Source organism: Drosophila arizonae, chromosome 2 (assembly GCF_054131065.1).
Source record: "Drosophila arizonae isolate 15081-1271.41 chromosome 2, UAZ_ARI_1.0, whole genome shotgun sequence".
In the NCBI taxonomy this organism is placed as follows: Eukaryota; Metazoa; Arthropoda; class Insecta; order Diptera; family Drosophilidae; genus Drosophila; species Drosophila arizonae.
The window spans coordinates 11,124,486-11,142,722 of record NC_142922.1 but is presented as its reverse complement, the minus strand read 5'-3'; the positions used below and the strand labels follow the sequence as shown (position 1 = coordinate 11,142,722).

The 18,237-nt window shown below is 39.5% G+C and overlaps 2 protein-coding genes across 2 annotated transcripts; both read right to left on the bottom strand.

Annotated features, from left to right (window-relative positions):
* Positions 1 to 745: 745 nt before the first annotated feature.
* Positions 746 to 6,194, bottom strand: LOC108619183 (uncharacterized). Its single transcript, XM_018015613.2, has 2 exons — positions 3,280 to 6,194; positions 746 to 3,221 (listed from the first exon to the last, which is right to left on the bottom strand). Exons 1-2 carry the CDS (start codon positions 3,997 to 3,999, stop codon positions 2,091 to 2,093), a joined length of 1,851 nt encoding a protein of 616 aa, XP_017871102.1. The 5' UTR covers positions 4,000 to 6,194; the 3' UTR covers positions 746 to 2,090.
* A 6,688-nt stretch (positions 6,195 to 12,882) lies between these two features.
* Positions 12,883 to 16,642, bottom strand: LOC149270297 (uncharacterized). Its single transcript, XM_089470452.1, has 2 exons — positions 15,560 to 16,642; positions 12,883 to 15,488 (listed from the first exon to the last, which is right to left on the bottom strand). Exons 1-2 carry the CDS (start codon positions 16,083 to 16,085, stop codon positions 15,430 to 15,432), a joined length of 585 nt encoding a protein of 194 aa, XP_089326578.1. The 5' UTR covers positions 16,086 to 16,642; the 3' UTR covers positions 12,883 to 15,429.
* Positions 16,643 to 18,237: the final 1,595 nt, after the last annotated feature.

The following is an 18,237-nucleotide window of genomic DNA, read 5'->3' as shown; positions in this document are numbered from 1 at the left end:
CTCCAAAAATGTTCAAATTAGGCTAAAAAAACAAAATCAATTTTTCGATTATTCTCGATAAAAAAGTTATCGGACGAATTATCGAAAAAATAAAGCAAACTCGTACTGCGTATGGTACTCACGAGTATGCATGCCAAATTTCAGCTCTCTAGCTCTTATAACTTCTGAGATCGACGCACTCATACGGACGGACGGACGGACGGACGGACGGACGGACGGACGGACGGACGGACGGACGGACGGACGGACGGACGGACGGACGGACGGACAGACGGACAGGGCTATATCGACTCAGCTCGTCGCCCTGATCAAGAATATATATACTTTGTGGGGTCTGCCACGCCTCCTTCTGCCCGTTACATACTTTTTCACAAAACCATTATACCCTGATTTCCCATTTTCAATGGGTTCAGGGTATAATAAAGGAAAAACAAAATCATACAAAGAGCGGCTGAAAATGACCTCGAGAGATTCTGTCTAAATGAAACGAAGCGCCAGCAAAATTCTGACTCTTCCGTTGGGCTGTGTGTGAGCCCGAGGCATTAGCTGCTAGCCATTTCAATCAATTTACTTACTCACACAACAGCAACGTGTGTGTGAGCATTCAGATAGTTCCACATGCCTGATGGTATTTGCAAGACTTTCTCCATATACCCTGCATCCGGTAAAAGGACTCAGAGAGTTTCTTTCATCCATCACTCAATATAATCCGCTAACTCTTAGAGTTTTTTTTTTTTTTTTTTTTTTTAATTTAAAATTATAATTGCAATTTCGTTTACACCTTAAATAGTTAATAAATTTTATTTAATTTTATATGAAATTATACTTATATAATAGGGCATCTTCTAGTCTGTCCGTGTTGAGCTCAGAGCCCACTCGGCTTCATTTCTTTTTATAAATGGGCACGTGAGCAGCTCCCTAAAATTCGTTAGCCGGAAATAGCAGCCATGACGGAAACGAAGACACATTGTTGCTCTGCTAGGACGCTGTGCGCCGACAGTCCAATGTGATTGAGCATGTATGTGTATATGCGTGTGTGTGTGTGTTTGTTTCTCTCTCTGTCTAAGTGTATAAAACTGTGTTGTGCACTGAAGCAACCTAAGCAGTTATTTGTCATCTAGCAAACGTTTCAGAATGCCTAGTGAAAGCTTTTAACTGTGTGTCTGTGTGTGTGTGTGTGCTTGTGCGTGTTTGTGTGTGCATGTTTGTGATTTCTGTATCCCCACAAAACAACGGAAGTCAAAGAAAGTTATTCAATTTAGTATGAAAAACTGTCCTTACGGTTGATTCGCTTCATTTTTAGTCCGTAATCCATCGAAACCAAAGCGGCAAACGCAATGAAATTCGAGCACGCAATTTTTTCATCGCAAGGTTTATGAAAAGTTGAGCATTTACATAAATATAAGATTTTATTTGCTATTTGCGGTAACAAGCAACACTTAAATTCCAATCATTTTTCAATTGAATAAACTGCTTAATTATGATGATAAATTGTCCTGATCTAATATGATTATTATGGGCATATAAAGTATAGCTGAGCTGTTACAATATAGAGCTTACTTGTTATTACTGAAATGGCTAAAGTATATAAATAAAGGTTAATTTATATAACAATTTAAACTGTAATTATTAAGATGATTTAATTTTTTTAGTTAATGCTAGAATGTGAGATTTTTATGCCGCTGTTTGGTTGCTGTTATATCTCAAATATGGTATATACTATATTAAAACTTTAATAATAGAGGCAACAAATAGCATTGAAATACAGTAGAATCAAAATATAGAGAATCCGCTTATACCGGCCGTTTATTACGATGAAATTTCTGGTCCCCAGACAAACTTATATGAGCAATCTTATACGGCTTTTGCGTTTTGCAAAAGATACAGATATCGTACAGCTTTAAGATGCAGGAAAATATTGAGTTTTGGGAAATGTGGATAGATCCTAGATCTGCTCCTCAATCAACTGGCAAGCTCAATTCAAAATAGACTGCAATGCAATATAAATATAATAATTATGTATTTAAACTGATCAGGAAAGTGATTCTATTCAAGCTTCAAGCACGTTGGTTAAGCACACGTCAGTAAGGCTACCAATGAAATCTGAAATGTACGCGATTCTTCCAAATAATCTCGCATATCAGGCACAAGACGCAGATGCCAATGCATATCCAATAGCCCTTTATAAATACCATATAATCCTGCACATTCATGCTGACAAATGAGTTGTCTTCCGGAATGACATGAATAAAGCCCGCATGTGCCGCTTTTTTAAAACTCACCGCTTTCCATTTCTCGAAAACTCCAGTCAGGCGGCTGTGCATATAGAACCGAAAAAAGTCGTCCCTAAATGGCGAGTTTCGACCCATGGGAATATGTAGAATGGTTGACGAAGTGCAGAAATCTCGGCTCAGTAGCTGAAACAGCGGAGGATTAAGCCGAGACTGCTGAAATGAGGCAATGCTCCAGGCTCCTTCGCTAGCGCAATAAGCATAGCTGGTATTGAGGCTATTCCGGTGCTGTATCAGAGTGGACGAATTGACGACGAGGAGGCGTGGCTCCAGCGCTTTCGGTAGCAATTCGTTTTTGAAGTACATTTCGACTTCGGCTTTGGTTACCATGATGCGCAGCGGACTCCGTAAGAAGTCTGCAACAGTATGAATCTGCTGTGGCGTGCTAGTCAGGCTAATTGCCCGCGTTAGAGATCCAGTTCTGTCGTTCCAGAGTATGAAGAAGCTGAGCAGGATGGCCATATGCACCATTTTGTAGGCATTGCTGAGGCGTCTGAATAGATTTTCGTTCACTGGCTGCATGCTGAAAAGGACGAAGGCCAGGAAGAATCCTTTAGAGCAGTTGCGGGCAAGCAGCTGCCATCCAAGCATCAGCAATGGTAATATCACCACCAATAACACTCCATTGTTACGGACAACGAAGCTCATAAATCTGTTGAGCGGACGGGGAAAGAGGACGGGCACCATGAGGCAAGTTTTCGTTGGAGACATGACTATGATGCCTTCAGCCTCGTCAGATTTCTGTATCAGTTGCGTAAACGGATGTACGCCGATATCGATAATGCCGCGAGCTGGCCACGTTAACGTGCGATTGTGGTAATTGAACCGGTTCACATCAGGTGTTCTCTCCACTCGCAGAGTACCGTTGCAATGCTCTATGAAGCCGTCCACAAGTTTGCCAACGATGCCATATAGCTTATTATTTGGCAGCTGATAATGTAAACATAATATTAGATAGTGTTCAATCTCAATGTTGCGCCTCACTTACCAGGAATGCGTATGCATAATCCTGAAAGACGGGCACACGAAATTCGTAGCCTTTCACATCAGTGACGTCTACGGCTTCCCATTTGAAAGCAACGCCAATGTCGGTCACATTTTGAATGCTGATCTTGGGGAAGGGCGTGTAGCTGAAGAGCTCGTCATACGTGGTAAAGTTGTCATTGCCATTCTGTATGATCCGCTGATAAGTTAGGGCGACATTGATAAAATGATAGCGCCAGCACCAACGGAAGAATGTGTCTATCTCCTCCATTGAGGGTTTGTGCGGTTTGCCTGGATTGAGAATGAAGAGAATGCGCAGATCGTGACGTCCTTCCAGCATCTTATGGACAACCTTGAACATGGACTCCTGCTCTACCCTCAGGTTGCGCACGGTGCAAAAGACAAAAGTTTTCCGGGCGATGATACCCGGCTCAGGAATGGTCCTCTGCAGACCATAGATGATGAGCGGCAGTCTCAGAGTCACAGCCAGAAATCGTTCCAGCGAGACGAAATAGTGGTTCTCCACCAATGGCTTCACCAGCTTTCGGTTGTCCGAAAAGGTAATCAAGCCGTTGAATTTATGCCGCAAATGCAAATTAAGTGATAAGTCCTGAACAAAATTCAAATTGTAAAATGCATTGCTATCGGCGAGAACCGAGGCGGGCGAGAACACTCCATCTAACAGGCAGAGAGCCACTAGAGCGAACCACCTTTTGGCCAGCATTGCACTTGTTCAACTGAAGCCAGCAATTAGCTTAACCCATATATAAATAGTGAAAGTTCTGCCTGATTTTGGGTATTTGTAATACTCATGTGCCCTAATGAGGTGACGTTTTCCTTTGAGCTAATTGAGTTGTTAGCATAATTAGCCAAATTTGTTGACTCATTGCATGAAAGGCTTAACTGTTTAAAGGTTAAAGTTAAAATAGGTTTTTTTTTATTTTATTTTATTTATTTTTTTTTTAGAAGATGTTTGCAATTACCAGTGCATAAATACCTCTCTTTGCACTCTAAATATATTAAATGTGTATATACTATATATGTAAATAGAGTCGAGTCTCTATAGTTTGTGCACCGCTAAATCGAAAATCGCGATAAATAAAAAGGTAATTCTTTGCTCTTGAAAAAAATTCATTCTCGATAATTATCGATAACGGAAATTTTTGTGTAAATCGAAGAACAAAACTGATCTCCTGGCCATTTCGATTTAATAGTTATTTATTCTAAATATATTAAGCTAAGCTAAGCTAAGCTAAGCTAATTTTTTGCGCAACTTAATGTAGCAAATGAGTGTTTTGATAGATTTTATCTACTAAGAATATGCTCCTATATATGTATACTACATATGTGTATAATATCTTATAGATGTAACCGCATTGAATTATCTAACTAAGAACAGTCATCAAATTAAATTTTAGAGAGAAGTAATCAAAGGACTTCCAGAAATTTACATCTACAACCAGCAGCTGTACTGTATATTTGATAATATTTGTGTTTAAATTTGGAGTAAGCATATTCAGCCATCAGGACGAGGCAGCATAACTATCCATGCAGACTGTGCTTTATGAAAAGCAAACAGCAACAGGAAAGCAAACAGGCTGGCATATTTACCTTATCATAAGTATGCCTAACAATGCCTCTGCTCTGATTTGATTATATATGTATGCGTGTGTGTGTGTGTTACTTTGTCCTGGTCTGCAGTTGGTTGTTCAAACAAGAGAAAACAAATCGAGAAGCTGTCAAGTAAGCTCACAACATGGACTGTCCCTGTGTGGCAGCTAAGACCACGTCAATATGTTTAGTCATGTCATAATCCATGTTATGATTTATTTGCACTTTTCAATCGATGCTGCTGTGCTGGGCTGTGCCCTTTTCTGTAATATTTTGTTGTTGTTTTTGTTTTGTTGGCACTCTAAGCTTGTTCACCAAATTAATGCATTGTTATTAAGACGAGACAAAAAATTGGCAACATCGTGAGCTTGCTGGTGAGCCATAAATAACATCACGATAAATGTCCAACTGCTGTGGGTAAGGCGAGGGTAACGCTGCGTATGTGTGATCTGTGTGCGTCAGTCTCTTTGCCGTTTGTCGCGTACAATGAGCGAAACGTGTGGCTCGTTTGTCACGTGCCGAGTCAGTAAATTGCAATAAACTCTAACCAACATGTGTCCCGGCGACATTTAATAGAAATAAGTGCGAAGCGAAAGAGCACAACTCAGCTGCCACATATATATTTTATATACTCGAAATTGTCACCTTTATTTTCCTTGTCTCTTTCACTCGGGTGTTTATCATGTTTGCTTTTTGTCAAATGGCAAGTACATCTCATAGCAGTGCCAACCGAATATCGTAGGCTATATCTAAAGTAATCTCCACTGTGCATACTATTAAAGGTTTCTATCTTTCTTTTATATCAAAATCGACTTGAATCGAAAATCTTCAGTGCCAATGGGAACTGTTTACTATAAAAAGGTCGTTATCCAAGGTATTTTTCAAAAGGAATATCAAGCTATTATGCTGCAGTGTTTTTCCCCACTTGTTTTCTATAAATTTAAGTCTTATGTGCAATATTGGTGAACGAGTTAGAATGCGATGTGGAGTAGCTTAACTGTCCAAAATTATGGAATACCTGACTTTACCCAGTTTATTACGTCTTTAAGAAGCAGATAGACTTCATTTTTGGTAACTGTAATTTGGTATTCAAGTTTTCGTGTATATTTATATTCCCATTTACACTGTGGAAAAGCTATTAGAATTTTCAATATTCCACGCCCACCTAAAGTTTATAGTATTTATTTTTGCATCAGTGTCTAGTTCCAAGACTTTAAAGCCGAAAACTTTTTCAGAGTAGCACGCTTCGAATGGACGTAACTATCGCGATATATTTTGATCTTGGGTTTTCAATGCGTGCACATATATATCAATTTTCAATTAACTTAATATACATATGTATATGTATGTATTTAGTGTATCGGCGTATCGGAATAAGTTTTATATATCTATATATCTATATCTAATATATCTTATATCTAAAGATGAGGAGTATATATTGAAATTTTCAAGCCATTTGCTTCAATAGCAAAAGTTTTGTCTCAATACGAATAGATGGTCGGACAGTAATCCGGCCAATCTAGTATGGCCTTGTCACATCGTGAATGTCTTTATTAATACTGATTGAATTGTAATTCCTTTTCTCACTTCTTCAACTATCACAAAGTATATTAAGCTGATCTTTAGCTGTCAACTGGCCAAGTGTTTGTTGTTGCAGGTAGCACAGCAAATCCGCCAAGACCCGTGTATGACATTGAAGGCCATTTGTGAAGCCATTGGAAAGCATTTTACATCATCCAATGGCATCCTGTGGTTCTTAACTGCCGGAATGCGACCGAAATCAAAAAATCCAATTATGCAGAAGCACGTATTTTCCATTAGGCAAACAGCATTTCAGGCGCGACTCGTGGCATGCGGCCAGGATCATTGGCTCCGGCTGAACGGGCGTACATGATAGGCGCAAGGTGAACGCTTAAAAGTTCTGCTTAATGAATATTGTCTTTGGCCTTTTGTTTCGGGCTCTGCTGGCAATTAAGGCCATTATTATAGCGAATGGCGTCAGCTGATGCGAGAGCGGGTTGCCAGCCGAAGCCATGAACTGCAGTTTGGCCCGAATGTCGACCCGCACCTGAGAGCCTCGGCTCCGTTTGCTCACACATGACAGCGCACTTGACATTTCAATTTCCGTGTGGAGCAACTACTATATGTAGCAAAGACAATGCTAGCGACAACAGTAACAACAATGGTAGCAAATAATAAAACGAAGAAAAAGGAGGGAGAGAGGCAGAGGGGGAGAGTCAGAGAGAGTGAGAGGGAGAAAAGCTGTAGCCAATTTCATGCGGGCGAAGTCTCAAAGTTGCTTTCAATTATCCAGTCAGGACACGCTTGCTGCTTTTGTTTTTACTTGTTTGTTTTTTGGTTTTTATTCCTTTTTCATTTGTGTGTGTGTGTGTGTGTGTTTTTTTTTTTTTTTGCATGCCCGACACGCGCCCAACTTGAACTTTTTCATAGTCCAGCTGCAGTCATGAAGTCTATTCACATTTTACGCTTTGTTGCTGGCCCGAAACCCTCGACTCGGGCTGCTTGTCTGCCAGCCTGGTTGACTGCTGCACTTTATTATGCTCACAGAAATATAAGACGCACTGCAGCGACAAGTAGCGGGTGCGCCTGGAGTGGGCGCGGTGGCATCTGCAGTAACTCGGTGCAGGTGCAGCGGCCACTTCACCTGAAGTGGACAGGCAAAGCTGCCAAGTGGCATTAATAACAAAAGCCAGTTGAGCTAGGCAGGAGCAGGATAAGCAGGCGGGTGCAAGTGACTCAAAGATGGGATATGGGAATACGTACATATGTACATAGGTATATATGTATATGTCTGCATTGCGTTGCGACAATTCGATTGGTTGTTCCTTAAGTTATGCTAATTTACTTTTGTCGCATCGTCGCTAAAGTCAATTTAATTGTAATTTTCCACGCGCAACGCATTTTAGTTTTATTTCCGTCAACGCTTTTCAATTTAGTCGACTTCGCCGCCTGTCGCCCTGTCCTCCTTGCCGCCATGGCCGCATTTTCATGAGAAATAATTTAATTTGCCTTTTCCACTTCGACGTCCACTTTCCAAACTTTGCTTCTGCCCATTTCCTTTGCGACTGTAGTAGTTGTCTGCCTTGACTAAGCTCGGCCCCGCTTCGCCGCCTGTCGTCCACGTTTATATCATTTGAAAATTCAGCGCTCGTACATTTTTTCATTATTGAAAAGGCGCGCAAGGAAAGCTCGAGACGGACGCGCATAAAACTGCCATTGAATGTAGCTGCTGGCCAGGCGCTTGGAAATAATGCGGCTTGGGCGCGAACTGACGCACACCACCAGCATCCCATCCCATCGCAGTCCACCCCCTACTCTCGGCTCTAGCCGAGTGGCCTTTAAGTGGAAAAAAGGTTTTGTCATGGCTAAGCACTTTTCAAATTCACAAGGGTCGCCGCCAGCTGTTGCCCACTGGCCGCAAACCGCATTAAGGTCTACGACTTTCAGCGGCCATAACAATAGAGCATCTCGCTCTTGGACTACTTCCGCATGCTGAGCCGATTGCAAGGCGAAAATCACAGCTAGCATTATCAGAGAACTAAACTAATTTTCTGCAAAATTTATAAATTTATTACAGCCATTATTTGGCATACAGGGTATTCCGTAGTGACATACCTTTTGCGTTACCTGAAAAGTTTTAACACAATAATTGCCTGAAACTTTCAGATTGTAGACGTGGAAATTTGCCGACTTTAAGGCAAATAACGGATTAGCCATGAGAGAATAATAATTACGATAATATAATATGATTTAATATAGCCATGGGGAGGAGTTGTCATAATTTGACTCTTGTTTGACTCTTGACTTGGGCGAGCCGTGTGTTTCATAAATCACATACACTTCATCAAATGTAAGCGCAACTGGAAATTATTATTTCGATGAGCATTATGATGATGATGGGCCGGCTACATAAACTCGAATCCTTTTCCTGCTTGTCTGGGGCTTTTTATCTCCTCATGTACAAGACTGCAAATGAAAGGAGTCTGTGACAGCAGCAGTATGGAAAGTTTGACATGCTAACTAGAGGGGCTGCTAGGGGTTGGGGCGGGATGGGGCGGTGCGGTTAGTACAAGTCGAGAGCAGAAGAGGAGCCAACAGTTATAGCAATGAAAGCAACGCATGAAGTTTGATATCATTAAAGACCACTTATGTGTCAAATGCAACAGCCGTAGGACGACAGACGACAGACGACAGGGGACGGGAGACAGAGTACAACAACAACTACAACTATGATGACGGCACACTTAAATGCCATTGAAATTGAAGCTCACTTGCCAAGTAACATATACATACATACATACACACATACACTCACAGAGATAGATATTCTCTTTCCCCACGCACTTGCCATCCATTGCCATCTCACTTCCTCTATGTCGCTCTCACTCTCTGTCTATCTCTCACTGCTTACAGGCTCAAGTCAACTACAACTTGACGCACAAAAGCCGCATCAACAGCCTTCATCAGATGTCATCTGAAGAATGGTTTTGGTTTGGTTTGCGCCATAATCAGGCTATGCATTCTCTTGGTTTTTTTTTTTCTTTTTCTGCATTCTGCTAAGCCACTACGCCTGACATTATCAGTGCGCCTGACTGATTTGTGAAGCCGACAGGAGACAGCAGAGAGCAGACAGGAGGCAGCCAGTAGCAGCTAGGACGCCAGTGCAGGCGGCGCACTCAGGATACAGGCGCATAATTTTCATAATTGCATTGGCACGCATCAACGGAAATTGCGTGACGCCATCAAGTCGTTGTCAATAATTGCCACACCAGGAGAAGATGCCTCCCAGCCACCCAGCTTGCAAGCCGCATGTGCGTGTGGGTGTGTGTGTGTGCTTGTGTTTGCTTTTGCGTGTGTTTAATGGAAAATGGATTTGCAAAATGTTAAAGCCACAGCAATGAATTAAAATCAGCGCCTGCATAAATTATGGCACTTTCATTAACAAACAATTGCCCGCTGAACCGAAAACCCCAAAGCCAACTTAATGCAATTTAATTAAGCATCTCGTTATGGGTGCTCGGTGGATATGCTTATGTTGTTGCTGTAAGACTTGGCGTGCATGATTAATGAGTGAAGCACAATTTGTCGCCCGCCGAACATTGCGAAGGTGAATTGCGACTGTCCGACAATAATTCAACTGTCCCCGCACTGAAACCCAATGAAGCGTATGCAAATATCTGCCACGTTAATCGTAGACTAGTTGCTCTGCTTTAAAATATTCCAAATGCCGTGCTCAGCAAATCGATAGACAAGAAGTAAAAGTGCTCCAGTTGAGACTGTTTGACTAGGAGATGCCCTGAATTCTGCAAGAAATTGATATTTGGCCTATGCATATATATATATATATATATATATATATATATAACAGTTGAGTATTTGATTTCTCTATTTGCAAGATTTACATCAAGAGAAAAAGTCTTTTTGCCTGGTTTTCCCTCTGAGCTAAAATCTTTTATGCTTTAAATTTGTTTTCTGTTGATCTCTCAGAGTTTAACTATTCGTATTTAAGCGAGCATCGTTTAGGGAGTGATACGATACGCATTCGCACAATGAGAGTCGGTAAATGAGCATACGCTCTAAAGGTCTTCACATTCACATTCTCAGGCATACACTCAATTCACGAATGCAAAAGAAGCTCTGAGCTGAAAGAATCATACACTCAAAAAGTCTTCAATGCATGTTAGCAATTTATTCCATACCATACCAATACTTGTACAAAAGACAATACATAGAACTAAAGCAGAAGGTCGGGGACCACAAACGATCTCATTGAAGAACCGATGTAATCGGCTCGCATGCTCACTGATTTTGTTCTCAGAGTGTGAGCCTTATTTGCAGACATCGACCAACAGTTATATGCCAGCTATACCGTGTGCATACACATATACACATATTATTACACATACATACGCACATATAAGCACTCGCTCTGCTTACACATCGACTGAGCTTGGGCTTTACAGGAAGTTGAGAGAGAAGTTACTTAGTATAGAAATTCCCATATTATTATGCAAGAAGTTTTTCTTCCGTGTTATCCGAGATAAAAATGATTAAATTATATATCAAAAAATTAAATGATATATATAGGCTAAATTTCCAGCTCTGGCGAGATTTATGTTGCGTTTAACAAATCAAGACAAATAATCAATTTTTCGAAAGTAGGAAACTCGAATTAGTATTCGAACTAAAAATAATACATATATATATATATATATATACTAGCTGGCCCGGCAAACGTTGCATTGCCCTCTATATTATTTCTAGGTAAAAAATTGTTGAAAGCTATGTTGTTCAGGCTGGGATACACTGATAAATTTATTAATCGGATTTTCATTCAAGCACCTTGTTGTAAACGACATTCTTCGTTTTTTGGTCGGGTGCAAGAACAAATAATGCGGATCGTTTGCCAACACGTGAGCATGCCACGTACAATTGACCATGAGAAAAACACGCATTTTCTAGATTGAGGCCACAAATAGTCAAAGATTGGCCCTGTGACTTGTTGATCGTCATGGCGAAGGCAAGACGAAGCGGGAATTGAATTCGTTTAAATTCAAAGGGCATATCTGTTGAGCTCATCGGAATCCTAGGAATAAGAACTTCCTCATCTTTAAATTTTCCTTTGAGTATCAACGCGTGAATCACATTGCTCATCAGTTTTCTTATCACCAAACGCGTTCCATTGCACAGTTTTGGTTGGTTTAAATTTCTAAGCATGCAAATCATGGAGAATTGCTCTTTTCATAGCTGTGTTCATTTCTTGACGCCGGTCAAGTTGTTCTTCCATATTGCCCATGAAGTATATTTGCAAGAATTTTTGCTGTGCATCTTCAATAGGTTGCAATGATCCAATGCGATGGCAAATCTGGCCTTGAATCTTTAAATTCAAAGCCATAGTTATAGTTATATTTACAAACACTATTTACAGAAATCTAACAAACTACATTATTCAAAATTTTTTTTTGGCAGTCATAGAAAATAAAATTTTTAACGTAAATTACCTTAAATATCCGTCTCCAATATTTTCCGCCCCAAATTATGTCATTTGGAAACAGGCATTGTATTTTTGAGTGTTCGCTAGAAAATGTCGTGATTCTAGTGTTTCGCCATAAAGCAGGGAACGCAATGGCTATGGTGACCGCTAATGGCAATGTCACTTTACCACTAAGGCAGCACAAACCGGGCGTTTCACCAGCAAACTTCAATGCGCCACAATGCTAGCAAACAACGTCCATTGGACCAATGCAAACTAAACGATTCAAGCTGTAATCAATGGTGCAATCATATCGAAACGCTGCTCGATTCAAATCAATCCTTGAACCATTTCTTATTGCCATTTCACGGGCTGCCTCTCTTTGAGAAGCACGAATTAAGGCCCTTCTTCCCTGGGTACTAACGCGGAGCCTTACTCGGGCGATTTCTCGCTCTTCGTCAGATAATTGACTCGCGCTATTCCGTTGCCTAATTGCATTATGGGTCCGCCGGGAAAGATTAGATCTTCTAGGACGCGGCATTTTTATTAATAGTAATACTGCCCTCGCACAAAACCATATAAAACAATCGAGAAATATAAATATAAATAATTTACACAAATTTATGTTTGAGACAAACAAATACCTGAACTTTCGAGATATTTAGCTTTTGTAAAAGTCCAAAAATACAATTTTTAATAATTAACTTTTTTTTTTTTAATTTCGAATTTTGAATTTTGAATTTTTTATTTATTTTTGATTGTTAGGTTTTAATCTTTTGATTTTTTTTTTTAATTTTTGCAGATTTTTGATTTGAAATATTTATAAAGTTTAAAAGTCCGAAAATATAAAAAGCCAAAAATACACTTTTTAATAATTACCTTTTTTTTTTTTTTTAATTTCGAATTTTTAATTTTTTATTTATTTTTTGAACAGTCAGGTTTTAATCTTTTGATTTTTTGCAGATTTTTGATTTGAAATATTTTTCCTTTTGATTTGAAAAATTATTTTTTTTTTTTTTTTTTTTTTTTTTTTTTTTTTTTTTTTTTTTTTTTTTGAATAGTCAGGTCTGCTCGAGGTCAGGAGACCGTAGACTGACTGACTACATTTGTTTATTTACTTCTACACTATTGTCAAAACTGTCACTGTTACCAAGCCTACTGGGTATAAAAAAAAATTTGAACATTTGGGGAAAAAACCGCGTTTTTCAAGTATTCGGCAAATTTTTTCAGTATTTTTAAGACCCTATACTAAACTCGTTGCGGAGACAAATCCAACAAATCAAAAACCATGAAAATTGGTTCAGCCCAAATCAAGTTATAAGCAGTCTTCACTTTTACACAACTTTCTTTTATATATATAGATATATACATATATATATATATATATATATATACATAATAAGCTATTCTTGCGTATGGTATACAATTAAGATTTCATATTTAGGTTTTATGGCATAGGAAATCGTTACGTTTATATAGACAGGCGGATAAAAAAAAAAAACAGACATTCACAGCTAGAATATATATATACTTCATGGGTTCAGCCACGTCTCCATCTGTTTGTTACATACATTCTCAAAAAACCCTTGTACCTTCATTTCCCCATTTCGAAGAGAAAATGCAGTGGGCGAGTTTTCACTATAATTTGGCAGTTTTTGCTGATGTGGCACCCAATTTGCCAGCTCAACGCGCTAAAAATCTGCCAAAAATCTAATAGTATAATTATAACGAGTGGGCGGCGGCTGTGGTTGGTCTAAAAACTTTCAGCTCCAACAGGCAAAAGTTGAGCGGAGCACGCCCGAAATTATGCTACACAAATTTTACCTTAAACAATTAACACTTTTGCCAGCTTAAGAGAGGTGGAGCAAGGGGCGGAGGGGTGGAGAGGGGAGGGCATGTGATACAGGAGCTGTAGCAGATTCAACAAGTGTCCGGCTTGGCTTGCCAACGAACTTTGGCTCATGGCTCCCAGGCTGCGTGTAGTTATTGTCCTAGTTGTTGTTGTTGTTGGTCCTGGTGCTGTGGCTGGTTTGGCCTGTGCTGCTCTCGCTGCTGTTATAATATAATAAAGCGCTTATTAAATTTTATGCCAGCATTGATATAACAAGCTGCGCGATATGCCCACAAAATTGCTGTCCTGGGCTGGCCGCAACCAAACACTTCCTGTTCCGTGGCAGCTCCTCGCAGTCTGTTACATCTACATCGACTTCTTTTTCGTCCTGGCAGGCGCTGCTCCATTTCTTGCGCTCATGATAATGATGCGGTTTTGTGAGAGCATTTTGTTGGCCACCCGCCTGGGCTAGGCCACTGTGGTTGCACCACTCAACTTCGCATGCCATAGTCTACCACAACGACCACTGCTTCCCCTTCAGCTCTCTATCACTCTCTCTCTCTCTCTCACCCTCTCGCTCCAGTCTCCCGTTTAATTTCGCCTGGCAAAAGTTTTCGTGTACTGGCAACACTTTCGCCCATGTTGTTATCGTTGTAACTGGCCCTGTTTTTGTACTTTCCAGTTCCCAGCAGTAAGTCGGGCTGTTCGTCGAAAGTTATGCGTAGCCATGGGAGACGGAAGCGACTGTTTTGTATGGCTGGCGCTTTCTGGCAATGCGGAAAGGTCAAATTTAATAATATGTCAATTGTGACTTTATAAAGTGTGTGTGTGTGTATGTCTGTGAGTATGTCTGTGTGCGTAATTAAATTTTATTTTAATATTATATTAAAATTTAGAAAGTTTATATTGAACTGAACACAAACTGTTAGTTCTGGTAAATGCAATATTTTTCATTCAGGCCAATAGATTCATTGGTTCAATTCAATTTGTATTTTCGTATGGAAACTTTGATAGATAGCGGGCTTAGGGGAGGGTTTAGAGAGGGTGTTGTGTTTGCTGTAAATTAAAAGTCATGTTGGCGCGCCCAAATGGGCAGAATAAGTAGACAATAAGCTCACAAAGGGGTTACTGGAGTACCTTGTATGGCCTCAATAAACATTATTATATATATTAACAAATTAAGAAATCGTGTTATATTGTCATTGAAAGCTTTCAATTTGCTGAACTCTTAAGATAAAGCTTTCAATTTGATGTGCCCTTAAGAGAATTATTCTAATTTTTGAAGACCTAGTCTCCGTTATGTTCTCCAAAACAATTAATTATCTATGTAATTAATTCTAATTCTAAGATTCAATCTCTCTTTTGGGTAATATTTTTACCAAAGTTACTCAATTGTTCTGATTAGAAAATTTACTTTCAAGAAGAAGAGCTCATAGCTCTTGGATATGTCTCTATAAGTATAATATAAGCAGACTGAAGGTTCTGACCTAGGAGCGTAAAACTTATTAGAAAACAATTGTTTAATATTTCTAATTCTTAGGAACTTATAAAGAGAGATGACCATGTTCATGCTTATGACTGACAATCAAACTTTAAGAATTTTTGCTAATGTACTTCGATTTTTCCATGGACTACTATGAAATAAATCTATTTAACTAATTGCTAAAAATTATAGTTTAGAATATAAATTAGACTTAACCACTTTAAAAATCTCCGCCTTAGATAACAACTCGTTTCAGAAGTTTTTCGCAGTGCTTCTTAGTAACTTCCTTGAGACCTGCAAATAGAATGAACTTAAATTGAGTAAAGCAACGCAGAGAGCTTAGAGAGTCGAGGATAAGCGCTTACGAGGCAGTCGATTATTGTGGCGCTTGCAGCTGGCAACGGCCATGAAGCACTGATTGGGGAACTCGTAGCAGGTGCCGCCGTCGCTGCCGTATACGGATTCCGAAAACTTGGGGCATTTAATAATGTGGCAGTTGCGTTTTTCCCCCTTTATGGCAGTTGGAGGAGGCTGAGTAGGTGTTGCTGGGGTGCTGTACTGATATACCGAGAGAAGTTCGGCATTCGTCGAAGAGTTGGGTACTTCCAGACTGTTCGGATAGACGGCGCCCAGTTGATTATTGACTTCGAGCAAGTTTTCATGAGGGTCATCCACGGTGAGAAAAGAAACTCGGCGATCCGCATTGAAGTTTAATGCGCCAGGTAATTCACGAACGCCATACAGACAGGAAAACAGTTGAATGGATGATGGATTTTCTACTCCAGCTAGCTCCGCGCCTTGACCTAATCCCGGTTCGTAAGAATATCCCATGGGCGGCACAATGAGGCCTCGTACCAGACAGTTGTACAACACAACAAAGTTGACTGGCATGTTCCAAGCTGAACTTCAATTCAAATGCTAAAACTGATGTCTAAGAAGAAACTGAGGCTCTTCTCACCGAAGCTTGACGCTTTTATAGTTGCGACCGTAAAGAGTCATAAAGCTCGCCGCGCTAGCTCTTGCTTATAATTAATTCTAACTGCTTTAATTACGCAGAAATAATTAGACACTGTACATTAAGTAGATTTGTTTAGTTTTAATGCTCAGCTAAGCGGTTGACATGGTTTTGGGTTCTTTTACAGTTCTCACTGTAAACATCTCGAGTTTCGGTTCGCGTTTATCCCAGTCCATCTTCTGAGATGTTCTACTTGAAACTTACCGGAAGCAATGGGATCAGTCCGAATATCGCATTGATCTCAACTGACTTTCGCCGGGTTCTGATTGTCTCTCTATGGGGAGCACTCACTAATATTTCACTTAATATATTTCATTATAATATAGTTATGGTCTTGCTTCTACGCAACGCCGCGACAGACTTGTCTTTCGGCCCAGCTGCGAGTACATATTTATATATTATGCTGACGTTAGTTGAGTTAGTAGTTTTGATGCCAGATTATTAGTCAGTTTCAGGTTTGCTGGAGTTAACTGATTCCAAAGCCGCCTAACTTGATATATTAAGTGCTGTAGCTACTAAGTTCAGCACTTACCAACAATTAAAAATTATTATCACGCTTAGCTGTCTGATTCTTATCGTGCATTAAAGACGGCAGAAGAGAGTTTTATGTAAAAGACCTTATATTGCTAATAATACAAGGGATCTTCTTTAATAATGAGTTCAGAATGTGTTTGACAAATCGTATCAAAGGCCTAATGTTGGGTAGATCGCTTTTAACGTGTGCTCTACTCAATTTGTATCAAAACTCGAGATACGAGAAGTTTTAAGCTAGAAGATGTATGTGAAAATTAATTAAGCTGGAAGATGTATGTGAAAAATTAATATTATTATTGTATTTACCCGTTCCATCCCACTTGAGACGAAATTACTTTCTATACACTTATATTTACATTAAAGAGATATTATTATTTTTATGAAACCTTTTTTTTACTATTTATTTATAAATCTATATTATTTTTGAAAATTATTATTGTTATCATGCAACAGTAGTAAATATTAGAGTTCCTAATATTTTCAGAAGATCGAGTAGAATATGTCTTCTTTTGAATAATATGACTGCCGATGTCAAATATTTATACTGCTTAGAAATAATCGTCTTTAAAATAAATATATATATTTTTTTTTTATAGTCTATTTCAATTGTAAAGCATACTTTCATTTATGTTCATACATAGTTTGACTTTAAAGTTATTTTTAGATATTGGCGTCAGCCATCTATTGGCATTAGCATATCGCAACAAATTAGAGTTAAATGCATTTAATGTATGTATGGAATTTGTAAATTAGATGCCGATTTGCTTTTAAAAGCGGTCATTAGTCACAGTTTGGCGTTTTAAAATACTCCCATACTAATACAAATGACACTCGACCCCACAGAGCGGCGCCTGGCAAAGCCGTAAATCTCGAATTAAATGGCGAGATAAGCGAATTGCGTAAATTATCTCATTTTGTGTTGGCCAAGTTCGCACACAATATAAACCGTAGAGGAGTCGTTGAGGCACCAAAAGCAACAGGACGCCGACACTCTTACATACACAATGTGTGTGTATGCGTGTGTGTGCCTTCGCTCAACTGTATTTGTTTGGCTGAGAAGGACCTCAATAGCCGTATTGTGTGGCCGGGTGTATGCCTCAGGCAGCTGATGTGCACGTTAAATTATAACAATTTTGTAATTTATTTAAAAGCTTTGCATAAATGGGCCAAGTCGTTTGCTGATGGCCTGATGGCTCCTTGCCCCTTGCACCGTGCCCCATGCCACGCGACTCCATGGCTGTCAAGATGCCCATCAGTACGGGCATTGTATTGTCAGCTCATGTGTGATGGATGGATATGCATTTATATGTATGTATATGTATGTAGCGAGTCGCCCTTGTCTTCCTTGTCAGGTTTTTGTATGCCCCAAATACCATCAAATTTAATTAAGAACCTGCGCGGCTCAAAAGTGTTGAATGGCTTTTCGCCTTTTGCTATTGATGATTCAACAAATAACTTCAACCCGCCGATTGAGTTGACTAAGAAGATGCTCTG

What these genes read in the sequence shown, in the direction of transcription:
- LOC149270297 (XM_089470452.1), bottom strand. Translation starts at nt 16,085, where the DNA reads ATGCCAGTCAACTTTGTTGTGTTGTACAACTGTCTGGTACGAGGCCTC. An exon ending in CCACAATAATCGACTGCCTC is followed by an intron (nt 15,489 to 15,559) that starts GTAAGCGCTTAT and finishes TTCTATTTGCAG; the next exon opens with GTCTCAAGGAAGTTACTAAG.
- LOC108619183 (XM_018015613.2), bottom strand. Translation starts at nt 3,999, where the DNA reads ATGCTGGCCAAAAGGTGGTTCGCTCTAGTGGCTCTCTGCCTGTTAGAT. An exon ending in ATTATGCATACGCATTCCTG is followed by an intron (nt 3,222 to 3,279) that starts GTAAGTGAGGCG and finishes TTACATTATCAG; the next exon opens with CTGCCAAATAATAAGCTATA.